A 19850-nucleotide genomic window follows, 5' to 3' on the forward strand; every position below is an offset into this window, starting at 1 on the left:
GGTGCACTGCCCTTAAGGCTCCCCAAATTGTTTTTACCTGGGCTAAAACCTGTTTTCTGAATTCTGGGAGTGAAGAGCCCATGGAAGGAACTAGAAGGTGTGGAACTGACAAACAAGGGGCAGGTCTCCATTAGGTGTTCCAGGGAGAAATATGCTCCCCCAGGCTGTACCTCCAAACCCTGTATTGTGAGAATGAGGGAGACATGCCTATCTCGAGGCTGACCTCTGTGGTCCTCTTTGAGCCCCTGAGACCCTATCTTAATATTCACCCATGTTTCTGTTGCAGGGCTGGGCATGTGGCATGTGCTGTGTTGACTTGTTAATTGGTTTTCTTATTTACACACATTTCACCAAACCACTACTGTATGCCTAGACCAGTACTGGCCACCCCTCATTCCTTCCTCCAGGGTCACTGAAGGGCTGTAATCCCTAGGCTAGAGAAGAATCAATGCTGCGGCTAGCAGGTGACTCAGTGGCACCTGCCACCAAAATGAGTTCAACCCCTGGGACCAACGTGGTGGAAGGGAAGAACACACATGCACACACATACATGCACACAGAGATATACAGGCAGAGACAGACAGACAGACGGACACACACACGGGGGAGGGTGGTGGAGGGGGGAGACAGACAGCAGATGACATATATACATAAACACACACACACACACACACATAAAAAGAGAGAAGTCCTCACCATTCAGCCACACGTGGGAGAGCTTCATCCCTCTGTGTGCTGCCGTCTTCCCTGGAGGGGTCTCACAGGCAGCCTCAGCAGGCCTCTGCTCTTGCCTTCCCTGCTGCCTCTGTACCTGCCAAGTTAGGCCCTACACCAAGCACAAGTATCCTCGGCCCCTCCCTCGGCTGTCACTGCCACTCAAGCATTGGGAGTGTCCTGTGTGGGGTCAGGTGACCTGGAACTTGCCTTAAGTGGCTGAGGTCATTGGCACCAAGTAAGTATTTTTCGTGTGAGATTAAACTATGTAGTGGTTTTTTGTTTTACATCTTTACACAATCAGAACTCTTAGGGAACCAGAGTTCCAAAGTCCTTCAGCTAGGAACCCAACAGGACTGGCCGTTGACTCTCTTTTTTAAAAATACCCTTTCTATCCTTGTTTTTGAGTGAGGTAGGGTCTTGTCTTAGGGTTTCTATTGCTACGATAAAACACCAGGACCAAAAGCAACTTGGGGAGCAAGGGGTTTGTTTTGGCTTACAACAGGTAACAGTGCTATCACTGAGGAGGCCAGGGCGGGAATCCATGCAGGATGGGAACCTCTGAGCAGGAACTGAAACGGAGCCATGGAGAAACACTGCTTACTGGCTTCTTCTCCATGACTTGCTCAGCCTGCCCCAGGAGTGCTGCCCAGGTGTGGCACTACCTGCAATTGACGACCCTCCCCCCACATTAGTAACTAACTAAAGTGTCCGGCAGACTTGCCTGAAGGCCGGTCCTGCTGGGACACTTTCTCAGCTGTGGTTTCTTCTGCTCAGATAACTAATCAGACAAAACTGACCAGGGTTGGTCTGACGGAGCCTGCGGTAGTCTGAACTTGCTGTGTACTGAGGGTGACCTTTGAACTCTTAGCCTTCTTGCCTTGGCTTCCCAAAGCTGTACCTGACTTTAACTTTTAATTTTGAAATAATCACATACTCATGAGATGTTGCAAAGATGCCAGTCACCAGTGACTGCGGAGAAGGTGACTTTGTTCCATTGTGAGGAGGGCCAGGCCAGCTGTCTGCCACCACCAAATCACTTCCCACATTTTTTTTTCTTTCAGATTTTATTTTAAAATCGTGTGCCTAATTGTGTCTGAGTATCTGCTTGTCTGTATGCATGCAACATCTCCAGAGACCTGAGGCTGCTGTCTGGAGTTAGAGTTAGAGACCGTTGTGAGCGCCCCAGTTTGGGTGCTGGGAGCTGAACTCTGCAAGAGTAGTGTGTGCTCTAAACTGCTCGAACCTTCTCTGGTCCTGGAACCTCATAAATAGATAACTACCAAAACAGTCATCAAAAGCAGAGAATTGCCATTGGCGCCTTCAATGAGCTACCGACTTTCGTGTTAAGCATATGGAAATGCTAGAGAGCAGGCATGTCAGCCGGCTGGTGAGGACAGTTGCTCATGAGAAGCTATTTGACAGCCCAGTGTTGGCAGTTTGTTTCCAGCAAAGAGCTGTGGGTAGAACTTGATTTTCATGAAGGAACTGTCTTGACGCCTCCTAAACAAAGTCCTTAGGATAAATGCCCCCATTTCAGTTGCCCTTAATGGATTTTTATTTATTTTAGTTTATTTTATTTGAGACAGGGTCCCTCTATGTAGTCTTGATGGCCCTGGAATTCACTGTGTCGATCAACCTACCTCCCGGGTGATGGGAATTAAAGGCATGGCTACCTGTTTTAGTAAAAAGAAGCATGTGAACCAGGCAGTGATGGTGCACACCTTTAATTGGAGACCTTGGGAGGCAGAAGCAGGTGGGCCAATGAGTTCAAGGCCAGCCTGGTCTACACAGTGAGTTCCAGGACAGCCAGGGCCACACAGAGAAACCCTACCTTGAAAAAGAAAACAAACAAAAAGAAGGATGTGATAATAATTATGTTACAAAATGAAGTACCTCTGAAAGAATTTTCTTTAATTGAGGTGGTGCTTACATGTTAACCTAGCACTTATGAGGCTGAGGCAGAAGGATAGCTCAAGGTTAGCATGAGCTACGTAGTGAGTTCAAGGCCAGATGGATCATGTATTGAGATACTACTACTATTACTACTACTATAATTTGTTATTGTTAATTATTATTAATAAGAATCTGTGGCCTCTGTGTTGCTGAAACTGGACAGACCCGGAGCTGGGAGAGTAGGTAGTCACCTTGACCTCGGGTTTTAGGGGTAGGAACAGCTTTGTAAAGAACTGTGAATGGATCGAGGTGTGGTGTTGCAAGCCTGTCTCAGCACTTGAGAGGCAGAGGCAGGGGGATCAAGAGTTTAAGGCCAACCTGGGCTATGAAGTGAGATCAAGACCAGACTGGGCTACATGTGACATGGTCTCAACAAACCAAATACACAAACAAACAAACAAACAGACAGACACACGTGGGATATCTGATCGCACCCTATTTGTGAGTCATCTTTATGATTTCATGGCTAGCTGTATAAAACATAACATTCTTGAATCAGAGACATCAGACTTTATTACAGCCCAGTGTGAGTGGCAGGGGCGTATACCTCTGTTCTCACTCCAAGTTCCTGTGAGGTGCCATGATAGTCTGGGGACATCATCTGCACATGTCGTGGGTTGCAAAATAGGAAGGGAGCCTGGGTGTCAGGGAGTCCTCATTTTCTTATTACAGGCAGGAAGCAAACCTTTCTTTCTTTCTTTCTTTCTTTCTTTCTTTCTTTCTTTCTTTCTTTCTTTCTTTCTTTCTTACTACACACAGAGAAAGATACACACCGGCTATTATTTCTGGAACAATAATCCAAAACAAAAAGTCTGCCGCCTGTTTAGGAGGCCTCCACCCGTGGCAGTACCAGAGAGCCAGGGACGGCAGTCTCCCGTGTGCAGCTGGGCCTGCTCGGAGGGGTGGGCAGAAGTGATTTTGGGGTACTCAACCGATCATGGCTGAGTCAGCAGCTTCTAGGTGCAGCCTGCTGTTTACATGGAAGCTTCTGCCTTGTTTTAAAAGACTATTGTGGAAAATCCATCTCCTGTTGCCCATCCTGGGATTGGAGTCTATTTCCTGTATATCCTGAGTTTGCTGGCCCAAGGAGCCTCCCTAGGAGGAAATGACCATTGCAGAGCAGAGCAGAGTGTGTGTAGCTACTGATGTAAAAAGCAAACAGCTGTGACCAGGGCCCAGGGACCTCAGAAGCCAGGCAGTGGAGCAGAAAGAGCTGTACTTAGTCTGCCAAAGTGATGCTAGGGTCACCTTCTACTTAGGAGCTGCCTGTCTCTGTGCCCGCTCACTTTACCTCTGGCCTTCCAGAAAGAAAGCCCTGTGGTCCTGAGAACCGAGTCAGCCCCACACAAGGCTCTCATACCTCCTGGTGAATGAGGTATGGAGCTACAAGAGAACTTGGGCCACGGTGTGACCCCAAAACTATAATCAAAGTAGGGACTGTCATCCTGAAGGCTACATGCTGACCTCTTTGGCTCACAGGATGGTATTTTTAGACAGCAGGCGTGCTAGCTTCTTTTGTACTGGTTGGATAGTTTACATACCAGTTCCTCAATGAAGAGGCAGTTTGGAGCTACGGTGCAGCCGGTGCTGGGTGAAGTAGAGACACCAGCTTTCCTCTCTCCCTTACCCAGGAACCCTGGGCAACAGATCCGGTGTTTGTTCAGCACCAAAGGAAGCAGGGAGTGGGGGTGGGGGTGGGGTTGAGGGACAGCTTTTAGCTAGCCTGAGGAGGGCTGACACTCTTGCTCAGCTCTAGGAGTTTTTCCTCGTCCCTACCAGGCGCTAACCTAAGAAGCCTTTCCCCAGTAGATCTGGAAACCAGGGCAAGCAATGACTGGGCTCTGGCAGGGATGTGACATCTGAGGAAGTGTCCAGACCCTGCTGGTAACCTGAAATGGCAGGGGAATGACAAACTTCTGTCAGGAGGGTAGGGCAGACAGTGTCTTCTGGGAACACTGAGGTAGAAAAGCCATCAACAGAGTGACAGGCCCGAATCACTCCCCTCCATCCTTCTGGCTGGGTCTCTTGTAATTACAGCTCCTACTCTGTAATCTGGGGCCGGTGGCTCCCAAGGCCGGCAGTGAGCTCAATGCTCCGAGCTCTTCATAGAAAAGATGTGTTCATTAATTCCTTCCCTGCTGCACATATTTATCAAGCACCTACTGTGTGCCAGGACCAGCTATAGGCACTTGTTATAGCTGAGAAAGATATGCCAGACTACTGTTGACAGGAAGTTTTCGATGCGGGGGTTGGGGGGGGGGTCCAGAGAGCAGACAAATAAGTGATTTCCAACAGTGACAAGAACCAGAAAGAAAATAACTGTAAGTGAGGTGGCCCAAAATTATTTGGCTGGGAAAGCCCCCTGCAGAGGTGACATCTGAACTGAGCCTGCAGTGGGCAGGTCAGGGTCCAGAGATACCAGGCTGAGAGGACAACCAGGACAGTGACCCGAGGGGGCTAAGGACTACGTGTGACTATCAGCATGAACCAGTGGAAGAGGGGCCAGGCCAGCTATCCACATGGAGTTGGGCAGATTGAGGTGGGACCAAGCAGGCTACCTCTGAAGAGGGGGCGCCAGCTCCACAGGAGTGTGTGAAATGAGAGTCCCCCCCTGTCAAGGCAATGTCAATGGCCCCAGAAGCTTCCAGCCCCAGACCCCCCAGGTCTCTGCAGGCAGCAGCTTCTCAGAGAGGTTTTCTCTTGAAAGTGAATGTGGATGTACCCAGTTCCTTTCCCTACGGCACCTCCACTTTCAGGGCCAGGAAGGACTAGCCACTTTGTCAGAATTTTCCTTTTCCTTTGTCCCTTGCTTAGAGATCCATCCAGAAGGGAGTCAGCCTCCCAATCACCTGCCCCAGGTCTGTAGTCCTGGGCTGTCTCCGAGGACTCTTCCCAGCAACCTGTGGTTGGGGCAGATGCCTACATCTCTGCAACCTCAGGCAGCCTGAGCCATTAAACATGCAGGAAATGTGCTCTGGTCTGGAGCAGTCCTGGGCTGCCGCCCAGCCCCTACTCATGTCTGAAGCACAATAATTAAGCTAAGTCACAGCCACCAGCTGTCTGTCCCCTTGCTTGTTGACCGCACCATCCAAAGTGATGGGCGAGACTCGGGGCCTCGGTAACACTCTTGACCTTCCCCACCCATCACCCTGGAAATAAATAATCTCCTTATGGAATCTGGGTGCTCTTTTCCATTAAAAAAAAAAAAAGATTTAAAAATCTTTCTACTCTGTGTTTAGAGGTAACGGTTACACTGTTACACTGGTGTCCCTGGGAGTGGTGGTGTGGGCAAACTCACTTTCAAGCAAAGTTACTCAGCCCAGGTTTGATGGTGTCAAAAAGACCAGAGGGGAAACTAAGGCAGAAGAAGGAACACAGGCTTCATGGGGTCTGTGAGAGCAGAGATGGGCTAAGTTGGGCTTGCAATATCGGCTCACACAGAGTACAAGGTAGGAAAGAGGGCTGATGACCTCCACCTGGTTGAGCAGAGCAAGTTCTCAGAGGCCTTGTTAAGGGCTGAGGATTTATCCCTTCATGCTGAAATGTTTGAGGCTGAGAGATTGCTATCTTGAAAGGCTCCTTCAGCCTGGCATGTGGAGGTGACTGACTGGGCAGGCAAGGGATGAAGGCAGCTTGGTAGAAGCCGAGGGAAGAAGACAGTTCTCAGGTTTATAGTACAGGAGGACCAGTTAGGGGGCTGTGGACTGCAGGGGGGCCAGGAAGGAGTCAGGAATGATGAGGTCATAGTTCTGTCTGTCAGGGTCAGCCCTGGTCAAAGTACAAGCCAGTGTCTTACGATGGCCCCGTTTCAGACCTACCCTATGTTTACCATAAAGGGGGAAGAAGATGGCTTCCTCCCCTCTCCCTTCTGGTAGCCACTGCCTTTGGAACATTTGAAAGGCGCTTTGTGAAGATGTAGTTCAGTTGGCAGACTACCCGCCTGGTACACACAGAGCCCTGGGCTTGATCCCCCTGCACTGGGTACACTGGATGGTGGTATATCCCTGTAGCCCCAGCATGCAGGAGGCACAGGCAGAAAGACTGAAACTTAAGCTTCTCCTCAGTTAGATACCAAGTAGAAGCTAGCCTGGGTCACCCTGACTGGACCCAGGCCCAAAGACAGAGCCCCAGCCTTTTCTCTCCTCTGACAGGGTCTGAGTTGGCTCTTAGGGCCTCATCCTACCTTATAAAGTGACTCACCATCCATCCCATCATCCACCTCAGGATGCCTGGCGTCGAGCAGTATAATCATCAGACCCTGGAAACAACCCCCAAATCCCAGCATCCACTGAAAAGGGCTAGGCTGTCAGGCTGCCTGGTTTCTAAACCACAGATTTGGCTGGAGGGGATTGGCATGGCCTGAAGATGGAGTCTGTTCACCTGAATGTGCCTCCAGAAGACAGGGAGGAGCCTGGGAGAGGCTGGGCCAGGCTGTTATGCTTGGTTTATCTCAGGCTGAGTAGGGCATAAGGAGAAAGTCCTATCTGTTTCCCTCTGGGACAAAGCACAGGGTACCAGGTTCCACCTTAGTGAGAAAGACCTCAGAAGGGCTTTGGGCTCATACTTGCCCTTATACCTGGGATTCCTCCCCAATGCTGCTACTGGATTGAGTATAAAACACCATTTTGGGGTGGGGTAGGGAGAGGATGAGCAGAAATGGGTAAGTGCCCCGAGGCTCTCCAGCACGTGGAGCCTTAAAATCAACAGACTTGGGGTTCAAATCTCATCCCAGCCTCCTCTTAGCTTTGTGTCCCTGAGCCAGTTTCCCCCAGTATCCCTGCACCTTCAAGATGGTCCAGCATCAATGAAAAGCCAGCAATGAGGCACACTGAACACCCACAATGCCGTGGTGAGTGTGGTTATGACCTGAGCTGAGCCTGCTCTCTGGGCCAGTGTCAATGCAGCCTTCTGGAATCTTCTCCAGGTATGAGGGTTCTTCTGAGGTGCAGACCTAGGCACTCGAACATTTGCTGCTCAAAATGTGGTTGGCTCCTTGGGCGTTGTCCCGGAGCTCATTAGACATGCAGCCTCCACCCAGACCTGCTGAATAAGGGCTGTATCTTACCAGGAGCTCGGTAAGAGAGGAGAAGCGCTTATTTAAGGCCCTCGGAGCCTGTAGGTGGTCTGCCCGCTTTATCTTTAACACACCCTTGTTGTCTAGCTGTGTTCAGTCTGTTCATGTATTCTAAACTACTCATGAACAAAGGCAGACTTGTCGCTGAGTCTAACCCTGGTGCCCAGGGAATCAGGGCCTCATATTCAACTTGAAGAGGACTGATGTGACCTGTGGTCCTCACATACCCCAAAGATGCTTACCTGCTTAGGGGATCTACATCCAGGAAGAGGGATGGTCCGGCACAGTCACTGTTCATCATAGCCTAAGCAGAAGGACGCCAGGGTCCTGTCACTCTCTCATCAGTTGGGAGTCAGGATTCCCTCTCTCCCGAAATGTGGAACCAGGGATATTGGTCAAGTTTCTGTCTTTAAAAGCTTCTCCTAGTAGGCAAATGGCACAGTCCCAGCACGTGAGAGCTGGAGGCCGGAAGATTGAATGCATTAGGTCAGCGTGAGCTTTATGTCCCCTACCCTCAGAAGACCTTGCCTCTCCCTTCCCCTTAAAAAAACATGCCTCTGGAGAGGCAGGGAGACCAGTCCCCAAGTGCCCAGGCCCTCTATGGGGGGACATGTAGAAGTGAGAACAGTTTTAGGCTTGGGGTGTGGATCCCAAGGATTATTTGGCCTAAAGACAAGTGCTTCTGCCCACTGAGCCATCTTGCTGGTCAGTGGCATGGTGTGAGATTGACTCAGACCTGAGCATTCACTCGTGTGCTGTGGGAAGGGAAGGAGGTTGCTTTGGGAGTCATGGGCAGTACGTTAGGATCAGATTATTGTAGGGAATCTCCTTTGCTCTAATATGGGCCCGAGGGTGAATATTTGTAACTGCAAAACTCTGTCTCAAAGAATCCTCCTACTCCTCCTTCACCACCATCGCAAACCAGAACTGAAAAATGATTCCGCCCAGGAAGACATTTAAGATCAGGCCGTTGCTAGCAGTGTGGTGGCCTGGCCACACTCCTGACCTTGCACTTCTGGTCTGGATTGGGAATGGCTTCAGTGGACCTCATAGGTGGTGAGATGTTCTTGCTTATTGGACAAGTAGAGTCTTGCAAGATAGAGCATAGCTGTTGTTCAAAGCATGTGTCTGGGGGACCAGAGGTAATGTTTTTTTTCTTTTTAAGATTTATTTATATATTATCTGTAAGTACACAGTAGCTGTCTTCAGACACACCAGAAGAGGGCATCAGATCTCATTACAAATGGCTGTGAGCTACCATGTGGTTGCTGGGATTTGAACTCAGGACTCTGGAAGAGCAGCCAGTGCTCTTAACCACTGAACCATCTCTCTAACCCTAGAGGTAACTTTTTTATTGAATTGATTAAATGGAAAAGGTTGTAGAGCCTTCTGAGAAGCTGTGGATATAGATTAAAATGTGTGTGTGTGTGTGTGTGTGTGTGTGTGTGTGTGTGTAACAGTTGTGAATATGGAAAAAATAATGCCAAAGGATTATAGTTACTACTCAACAAGTGTATATTTCCCCCAATATCATCCAATTTAATGATCATAAATCTATAGATAAAGACTCAGAAGCTAGGAAGGGTGTATGACTTCCTATGGCTACCTGGCTGGTGAGAGACAGAGCTGGCTTCGAACGTAGACCTTTCCCCTTCTTTGCCCTGTTAGCTGAACTTGCTCCCCTCACTGCACAAGAAAAACCTTAGAGAAGGAAGGATACCCATTGTCACCAATGCAAAAGTGAAGGCTAGAGTCCTGGCCCGTGTGAGTCCTAGGAGTGTTCCCTACAACAGAGATAACAGAGATGATCAGTTGAAGTTTGGTGTAAAATGAGGAGGGCTTTCATATTTCCATAAACCTTGTTTCAAATTTTATGTTGCATTTTTACAAATGGAGAAATTAGAGGCGACCAGAGCTGCCTTTTCAGTAGAGTCACATGCCTACAGTTAAAATTTTGTCTGGTAACATATTTTAATATGTTGTTTGTCCCCTAGTGGTAGAGCCTCAAATTGCAGGTATAGTGCCCCACAGAAAATACTTTCTGTAGGAAATTATATAACAACACAACCACTGTTCCTAAACCAAGGTTTCATATAGACAAAAAATGTTAGGGCAGCTGAAGATATGGTTCAGAGTTTAAGAGCACTACCTAATCTTCCAGAGGTCTCGGGTTCAATTCCCAGCACCCACTTGGTAGCTCAAAGCTGTCTGACACCCTTACACAGATATCCATACAGGCAAAACACTCATGCACATGAAATAAAAATAAACTATTTAAAAGAAAAAGAAACCCTCTTTACGTTTGTTTTTCTGTCTGATGATAAATCCCTCAAATTTCCATTTGGGGCACCAAATAGAATCTTGGGAAATATTCAATTCTTGTTTTTACTTGTTCATTCCTAAACCTCAAAGGGAAAAGGCTTCTGGGCCCATTTTTCTGTCTGACAGCACATCCATTGACACCAACATGGCCCCTGTGCTTCGTAGATTCCCATTCATTCAGACTGCACACAAGGAGAGTCCCAGCCTGAGACCCCGAGTCTGTGAAATGCAAGGATTGACCTTGTTAGCATATGACGTTTCTCTAAAAGCCATTAAGACCAAAGAAATAAGTGCCCAATGATGGAATATTATGCAAAAGAAAAAACATGTCAAGGAAACAGGAATTTTCTAGCCTCAAATCCACCCTTACTGGCAGTGTGCGGCTGCCTGTGCATAAGGCCAGCTTTGTGCCCCCTCAGCCCCTGTCCCCACTTACCCCCATCTCCTTTGAAAGGTGCAGAAAGCCCCCTTGTCTTGACCGCTTTCCTGCAAAGGGCTCCCACTGAAAGACTGCACACAGCCAGGGCTCTGGCCTTCACCTTTGCCCCTGACTTATTCTGACAAAGAGTTCCTCTCTTCCCTCCCAAGTTTTTTGGGAGAAGCAGCTAAGGCTAGCAAGAACTGAATGAAAATAGAAATAAAAATGTAATGTATGATCAGTGGCATTTCCCAAATATCTGGAGACATGGATGTCCTTCAAGCAGCAGGCAACCACAAACCATGCAGGCGTGGCAGCAAGTGTGGGCTCTTCAGTCAGCTCAGTGTTAGCAGGAGGCTTCCAGCCTGCAAACAGTGGTGTCTAGTGAAACCCTTGCACTCCGTGTTCTAGAACACCCTCCATGTCTGCTGTCTTGGCACCCATCAGCCAGCCATGTAACTAGGCATAGATGGCAAGTTTAAGCCACACTGCCTGGGCCCAGATCTGTCAGTCATCTGATCAGCCATGTGACTCAAGGACACCCAGAAGCTGCCTCTGAGATTTGGTCAGGAGAACTTTAGAAGCTTGGGTTTGTAGATAGCAAGAACCAAGCCTTATTCCATCCTGTAAAATGGGAGGGAATCTGGGGCCAATCGTTCAGGGCAGATGAGTTTCTTGGCTCTCCGAAACAATGTCCTTGGTCGTAGCTCTCATTGCTGGATGAGGATTGGGACAGGATTTGGACACGGGGAAGAGGGCCAAGTTGGAGACTCCAGGCAGTGTAGCCTCTAGCTGCTCCAACCTTCCCTCTTACAGGTTTTGTGAGGTTGGTCCAGTCATTTCTATAAGCTTAGCTTTGACCTAAGAAAGTGAGGGATGGCTTCTGTGCTCTCTTAGTTTTTACTGCCATGATCCATGGGGCCACTGTTGACAATGCCAAGACCCAAACGGAGCTCATGTAGTGTTAGCTGATCTCAGGCTTCAGATGTGAGGAAGAACTCAGAAGAAACTTTGTCCTGTTAGGTGAAAATGTGATTCAGCTGGCATGGTGCTGTATTCTTAGTAATCCCAGAATTTAGGAGATTGAGGCAGGAAGATGGAGAGTCTGAGGCCAGTTTGGTGCTGAAGAAGAGGAGAAAGAAGAGGAGAAAGAGGAGGAGGAGGAAGAGGAAGAAGAGGGAGAAGGAGAAGAAAAGGTTTTAATGTGTTGAGACAATGGCTCAATAGTATGTGCCTTTTTAGCATGAGTGTGAAGCTCTGAGTTTTTAGTCTGCAGTATAAAAACAAACCAAATAGTGGACCTTGGTCTTACAGGTCCAGGAATTTGGTTGTTTTCACTCTGCATGGCTACCTGTGGTCAACCTGTCACCCACTCAGCTTGTTCTTACACATTCATGACCCACACCTTGGGTTGTTACTCCAGCACACCCTTCCTCAACATAAATGCACCACTGCAGGTAAACACACACACACACACACACACACACACACACACACACACACACACACACACACACGCTGTCCTCTGTGAGGTAAGAGCTGTGTCTTTCACATTTTCACATCCTGGTCCCAGTACAGTGGTTGGCCAGGCAGAACCACAGCCCTGGCTTCAGGAAAAGAATAGCTAAGAGAAAAGAAGCACAGGCAGCCTCAGTGGAGAGGTGGCAGGCTGGCAGGCTTCAGGCCCACTGACCTGCAGCAGGCCTTCCACTCAGCCTTGGACCTTCAGTGTACCCATGTGTAAAATGAAAGTCAAATTATAGGTTATATGATGCTCACATAACAATCGATAGAAAACATGGTGGCCAACACTTAGCCCAGACCACATGTCGGGCCTGTCTTCTCCCTATCCGTCCTTGTAGAAGGGGTGAAATCCACAGGTTTGGAAGTTGTCTTGAGGTGATGGTCTGTCCCAGCAGAGCCGAGCAAACTCCCCTCTGGCTGGCCAGGCCTAGCTGTGGTCCTGAGGTTTTCTTGCAGAAGAGCATTCAGACAGAACCTCCCAATTGCTCAGAGGATCAGTAGTTACTTCTGAGCAAGGACTGAGGTCCCAGGCTATAGAAGGCAAAGCATTCTGTTGTGGCCCTCGAAGCCTGGTGCCTGGCCCACACTGTAGGCCATGCCACAAAGAGAGGCAGCCAGGAAGCTTTGGCCAGCATCCCTCCACCCCCTTCCGGAGGACAGCTCCCCACAGGGGTGGAGTTGAGGCAGCTGAATGGGACCCTTTATCCCCAGCTCCCCCTGGGAGGCTGAGCCACTGCCCGCCACACCCACCACACCCTGGCCCAGAGAGCGGAGGAGGGACACGTAGCCTCAGCACCAGCCTCTCTATTAACCACGCTCTCTGGCCCCACTGTGTCTGGAGTCCTGGAAGACGAGTCCAGCCCTTGCCTCAGAGATGCCAGCCCCAGTGTGTAAGGAAAGAGTGCGTGTGTGCATATATGAGTGTGTACACGAGAGATGCTCAGAGCAGGACTGTGTGGACATACACTCATTAGTGCATTGACTGCCTTCAGTACAAGTGAGTTGCCTGCCGCTGCGTACAAGGCCTTGTGCTGAACCCTAAGGAAATGTCTGTGAGCATTGAGCTTGTAGTGTGGTCTGCAGCAGTACTATGAAGGGTGGGCAATCTGAGCATGACCAGAAGTGGTGCACTCTGGGAGCGAATTGACTCCTGCAAGGTTTACTCTGATCTATACAGAGACAGACGGACAGACAGACAGGCGGACAGACAGACACAGAGTAAATGTAGTAGTATTATTCTGAAGCAACATGTGAGGCTAAGGCAGGAGAATTGCCACCAAGTTCAAGTCAGCCTAGGCTACGTAAGGAGTACTAGCCTGGGCTACAAAAGGAGACCTTGCCACAGCAACAAGAAACAACAAAAGATTATTCTGGCTGCTAGGAAGTGGAAACTGAGAAGTGGCTTCAGTGCAGGGTGTCCAGTTGCTGGGGAGGCTGAGATGGAAGATGTGTGAGTCCAGAGCTTTGAGGACCGACAGACTGGCTCGAACAATGATGGAGAAAAGGGGAGGAGGGATGAAGGGAAGGAGGGAAGACGGACGCAAAGGTAGGCTCTGCAGGACTCACATAGGCACTGGATAGTAATTCAGCCCCGCCTAGTATGACAGCACTGTCTATACCCTGTTTGCAGTTGTCCAGACTGTGGTCCTACTGGGTGGCCAAGAAGGCTGATATGTAGAAAGCATACTGTATCCAGGTGCATAGTAGTGTGACAGCTGGCATTCAGCTTGGCAGCCCTAAGTTGTAAAGCTTCTGGTCCCCCTTAAGCCTGACTCTGAGAACTAAAAATCATCACCCCACTTCCCAAGATGCCATAGCCCTTCTTCTAGCTGTGACAACAGGAAAGAGAAACAAGGCCTCACTCTGTGCCCCGGCCTGGAGCTCATGACAGTCCTCCTGCCTCAGTTGTCCAGGGTTACGGCACAGACATGTGCCATTACACCCATCTGGGGGTTAGTTACCTTTCAACCCATGGCAAAACGGTGAAGTTTCGAGTCTCTTTTCCTAAGAGTAGGAACCAGGGTGTTGGATAAAGGACTCGCCAAGCATGCACAACGTTCTGGGTTGATCCTCAACAATCCATAAACTGACTCGAGGGACACCTCCCTGTGACCCAGCATGTGAGAGGTCTCCCCTGTCATTTCCTGTAGAGGGTTCACCATGACCTCCAAAGGCGCGTGCTCAAGTCCTAACCTGTGGCTGTAGCACACTCATTTGGAAAAGGGTCTCTGCTGTGTGCTTAGGTGAAGGACCTCAAGAAGAAACCAGGGCAGGCAAGATGGCTCAGTGAATAAAGGCGCTTGCCTCTGAGATTGATGACCTGAGTTTGATTCCTGGGTCCCATGTGGTCTGGCTTCTGAGTATCCCCCGGACCTCCCCTGACCTCTGCACTTGTGCATGTGCAATGTCAGACTTTGTGTGTGTGTGTGTGTGCATTTCACATGCACATACTTCCACAGATACCTACATACACATAATTAAAAAAAATTTTTTTTTCAAGACAGGCTTTTGTAATCCTGGATGTCCTGGAACTCACACTGTAGACCAGACTGGCCTCAAACTCCCAGAGATCCATCCGCTTGCCTCTGCCTTCTGAGTTCAGGATTAAAGTCAGAGCCATCACACCTAGAAATTAAAAAAAAAAAAAAAAGTTTGATCTTATTTACTTCAAAGTCATTGCAACACCTAGCCCCAGTAAGCCCTTATCTCGTCACTCCTCCTCTTTACCTCTGTCGGGCCCCCAACCCCACTGAGGATCCATCTCAAGAGTCTGTAGAGCTTAGGTTCCAACAGTGAGTAGAGGTCCCAGCAAGGATGTGTCTGCTACACAGACACGTGGCTGCCTGGGTCAGGCACACCTGAAAACCAAGACTCCTGCTTGAGGTTCCAGCTCCTCAGCCCAGGCCTGAATAGCATGAAGAGGACCCTCCTCTTAGTTCCCAGATAGTGTGGGTGCTTAGTTCCTGCATCTTTCTAACTGCCTCCCAGGAGTGAGTTAAGCCCTGCTGAGTTGGGTCTATTTCAGGTCAGAGTATAATCTGTCCTGTGGTGTTTATCACATTACTGGGGCAGCTTCCCGTGGCTTCGAAGAGCTGCAGCAGCCAAGTCTGCATAAAGGGGCTGCAGGGCATTTACAAGCAGCCTTTAATGCCCTGTGGTCTCAGCTTTCTTAATGGGGATTTCCCTCCCCTCTCTCCCTCCCTTTCCTCTTTCCCTTTAATATGGTTCCTGGTTTGGCTTTCCCAGTGTGGTTTGGATTCCTCATGAAGAAGTCAAAACCATGGAATCCTTTCCAGGCCCCCTCTCTGCCGTCCCTGTGGGTTGACGAGGACAAAGCATAGTAAAGAAAATCGTTGCTCAAGACGGCTACCCTTCTAGGGTTCAGAGAAGCTAACTGCAGGCTGCCCTGTACCGTAGCAGATGACCCCTGATCCTTGTGGAGGGGCTGGGGACATCACTCATGGTATGGTGGCCTTCCTTCCAGCAGCCAGTGGGACCTGTACTCCAGAGCCAGGAGAGATTTGATCAGCTTTCTCTTCCCCTCACCGCACGCACCCTTCTCTAAGTCTCTATACTTCCTGGAGGCCAGAAATACAGTTCCTTTATCTGTTACCAGTTCAAGGCTGCCAGAGGTGCAGCTGGCTTCTGCATAAACACTTGCAAGGGGACCCCGATGGGTTCCACATCTTCTTCCCTCCCTCTCTTCTATCCTCTCATAGGATGAGAAAGGGTGCCGCATTTGGAGGGTGAGACCTCTCTAGGCTGCTGTTGGATTCTTCCATTTCTCCTATGGTCCTTTAGGGTCCTGCTGGGCACCTCTAGACATCTGGTATCATGGAGTCTGGCTGGTCTGACAAACAGCTGGCTCTAATGGGAAGCCCAGAACTCCAGCCCAGGGACACCCATTTTATCAGTCCTGAGAGTGGTCTCTTTGTACCAGTCATCTGCTTAATGACAAAGGCCGCTTTACACAGTCTCCCCACAGCCACATACATATGTGCCTGTGACATATGAGCAACAAAGTGACAAACAACCAAAAAGGAAAAGAGACAGACCAAGAGGCTTGGACACTGAGGACATTTTTCTCCCACGAGGACTCTTGTCACTAGTATCTTAGTCAATCACTATTTGGCTTCTTTGCAAAGGAATCCTGTGGTGTATGGAGTTCGAATCTGCAGGTGGGCAGGCGCTTGGGCAGAGAGGAGCTTGGGGCAGATGCTCCGGTGGGGATGGGGTGGTGTGGACGCCTGCAGGGGCTTACCAGAGCACATTCTGTAGGACAGGCCATGCTGGGTGGATCCTGGCAGCAGACTGGAGAATGAGGTCACACCCTCTGGATGTTCTCACCTATTCAGGGCTGGTGTCCTATCCTGTGGCCACAGGGAAGTCGGAGGCCACTGCAGCCTTCTCTCCCAGGACCCAAGGTCTCCTACTGCTCTTTTACAGGGCAGCCGGAAGGAGCAGAATGGATGCCCTTGGATACAGCTCTCGGTGATAGCAGTAATACAGTTGGCCACTGGGGGCACCAGGCTTTCATCGAGTCGAGTTAGCACTGTGGGAAAGAGAAGGCTCCGGGCTGAACCTCATCAGCTCAGGTTGGGTCCTGCCCAGGACTGAGCTGATCACTGTGCCTCTGGTTGGTTAGGCTGTGGCATGTGCTTACCTCTTGCTAGGGGATGTGGTTAGCCCTATTGGCACTACAAGGGCTAACATGGAGGGCCTTCTTCAAAGGACAGTGGGGCAGATGGGTGTGCCCTGCTGGGTACCTTGATATGTCACCTGTGCATAACACACGGTGGAATGATTCAGGTGCCCTAGGAATGGGTAATGTGTTGTGATATTCTAGATGATTAATTTCAAGCTATGTAATCCTCAAGCAAGGTTTCTGAAGGAGAGACACTGATGCCCACTGGACCCTGAAGTGTCAGTGTATACGGCCTTGTGGCTCAGTCATAGAGCATTTGCCTAGTATATGTGAGATCTTGGGGTTCAGTTCCCCAGCACAGGGATTCTGGGATAGAGCCAGCTACATTTATTAGCCTGGAAAAGAACCACGGATTGATGTACTCCTGATTGGATGTGCCCAAGTGTTGATGTGTTTGCGATGACTGAACACACTGAATTGTTCATCGTGACTGAGCGAGACCTGAGAGACCAGGACTTCCTGTGAGCCTTGCCCATACCTGTCTGTGGGATGTCCCAGCCTGAATGGCTGCAGGCTTTGTGTTCAGAGAGGCCAGTGGACAGTCTGACTAGCACAGCCATAGTCTCTAGTTGCTTGTCTTACCCTGGAAATAGCCACCCACCTAAGCTAAGAATAGGAATCTTTTGCCTGGCTAGCAGGAAGGAATGCTGATCTCTTAAGGAGGGGCTGGAAGACAAAACATAGCATACGGGTTGGGCCTCTTCTCATATTTACTTGTGAGGTAACTAGAAAGCCACGCCCTCACATTGGGTATTGATCTTGTCATAGACCCAGACAAGGTGAGTTGACTAGGTTGTTCACAGAAGCCCAAGATGGCAGCCTCCAGTGAGAGGCCCTGGGCCCTCAGCCTTGGGCACCTCCTGCCCCCCAGGAAAGGTAACAGTTTCTCTGTTGCTTTGTTGGCAGGGGCTGAGGTGGTGTGTGTGGGGACCGGTTGAAACGGGGTTCTCCCTGGCAGCTTTAACAAGAATTGCTGCTCACTAGGCTTTCTCTTCCAGGCAAGATCCTCTTCCGGAGAAGCCACATCCGTGACGTGGCTGTGAAGAGACTGAAACCCATCAATGAGTACTGCAGGGTAAGGCTGGGGCTGGGGCAAGGGAGGAACAGGACTACCCGCGGCCCGGTGTTTCCTGGCTGAGGGTGGGCAGTATGGAGTGACTGCTACTTGGGACCAGTCACTCCTGGGGCTAGACCACTGTTGGGGGCAGAGGGGCAGAGGCTCCACCCACTTTGGAATGCATCCATGTTTATGAAGTGCTGGGTTAGATCTTCTGTCAGCCTGGGAGCCGTGTGTGGAATCGACCCTAGGGGTGGTGTTTGCTGGAGGTAGGCAGCTTATTTCTTTGATTTTCTTTTGAGTGTGGCTTGAGTCGAGTTCTAAGGATGGTGGCATCTGGAACACACATTTGTTTATTCACATAAGTTTTAATAGATGCCAATGTACTCTCTGGTTGGTGTTTCTCTCTCTCTCTCTCTCTCTCTCTCTCTCTCTCTCTGTGTGTGTGTGTGTGTGTGTTGTATATACACAACACCGAAATAGACAATGTCAAGGAGCAGACAGTATGTCACAAAGCAGACCTTGTTTGTCTTTCTGCTCATGTTTTTGTTTTGGGGAGCATTGTGCTAATTCGGAACTCAAGGCTTTAATATCCCGTTTCTATACTGATTATATAGTGTAGGACCTCCCGGAAGATACTCATTAGCGTTGCTGGTACATAGACATCCAGACTGTTTGGGTTCAAAGCCCTGTCTAGCTTTACGAACTTACCTCACATTTTCAGCCTGTTTCCAATGCTCACAGGAAACGTGGTGGGCCTTCCACCACAGGGGCAGAGTGAACTGAGGTGCTTTGGATATTCATGTGCTCTGTGGCTCAGAGGAAGGCATTCAGCAGCTGCCTTTTATTATTAAAGATACAGACATTGGTATTAAATAAGTAAGTAAAGCTTCTAAGTGTATTTAAAATGGTTCTAGAAGGTGGCTCAGCAGTTACGAGCACTTGCTGCTCTTGTAGAGGACCCGAGTTTATTTCCCCGAACCCACACAGCAGCTCACAGCCTTCTGTATGCCCAGTTCACAGACATACAGGCAGGCGAAACACCCAAGTATAAGAATAAATAAATCTTTAAAAAAAATAACTAGGATTAAAATTAAGTAAAGGATGGGGTGTCTCCGTGGGTAGAGCCCTTGCCTAGTCTGTTCAATACCTATAATATAATATAATTTATATTATAAAATATAAAGTATAAAGATAACTAATAAGAATAAACAAAAAGCATTAAGTAATGTACTGTCACTCACGACACCACGGGCTTTCATAGAAATAGAATAGTTAAGTTGGGCATAGTGGTACCTGATTGTAATCCTGTAGGCAGGAGGGGAGAGGATGAGCCTGACACCAGTCTGGAATAGGTGACAAGGTCATGTTTCAGAAAAACCACTGGTTACAGAAACACTGTAATGGTAGCACATGCTTAAAGCCCTGGGTCTGACGCTCACAACCTCTGCAAGCGAACCGAACAGTTCTAGTGCTCATTCATCCCGACTGTGGAATGTGACTCAGGAGTTTCAGGGAAGGGGCTGGCAAGTAAAGGCACATGCCACCAAGCACATGCCACCAAGCCATCTCTTCAGCCTTTACACTTGTTTTTATTCTCTGTGTTGAGTGTCTTGCCTGAACAGATACCCGTGCATTGTGTGTATACAGTGCCGTGGGTGCCAGAGAAGGTGTTGGGTCCTCTGGGACAGATGGTTGTGAGCTGGTGATTGAACGTGGGCCATCTCTCCAGCCAACGGGGAAGCGGGGGATGGCTCAGTGGGTAGCAGCATGTATTGGGTGTGAGAGGATTTGAGTTTAAGTCCCTACCATTTATGTACAAAGCCAGATGTGGCCTCATGCACCTGTAAGCCCCCCACCACACACACACACACACACACACACACACACACACACACACACACACACACACACACACACAGGGGTGAACAGACACAGGAAGATCCGTGGGGCTCGACACCAGCCTGGGGGTGGGGAAGTGAGCTCCAGATTCAGTGAGAAACTTTGACTTTAGGGAGTAAGGCAAGGAATGTCAGAAGAGGTCACACCCTTGACAGCCTTTCCTACGTGGGCCTGGCAA

At 49.3% G+C, this 19850-nt stretch overlaps 1 protein-coding gene across 2 annotated transcripts in view; it reads left to right on the top strand.

Annotated features, from left to right (window-relative positions):
* Positions 1-19850, top strand: part of SH3PXD2A (SH3 and PX domains 2A) — a 193263-nt gene that overhangs the window by 68806 nt on the left and 104607 nt on the right. For both annotated transcript variants that reach the window (XM_080912611.1, XM_080912612.1), the window contains exon 4: positions 17712-17788. In XM_080912611.1, coding sequence (XP_080768737.1) covers positions 17712-17788 — 77 coding nt within the window. The remainder of the gene's footprint in view (positions 1-17711; positions 17789-19850) is intronic.

Source organism: Micromys minutus, assembly GCF_963924665.1.
Source record: "Micromys minutus genome assembly, chromosome: 2".
In the NCBI taxonomy this organism is placed as follows: Eukaryota; Metazoa; Chordata; class Mammalia; order Rodentia; family Muridae; genus Micromys; species Micromys minutus.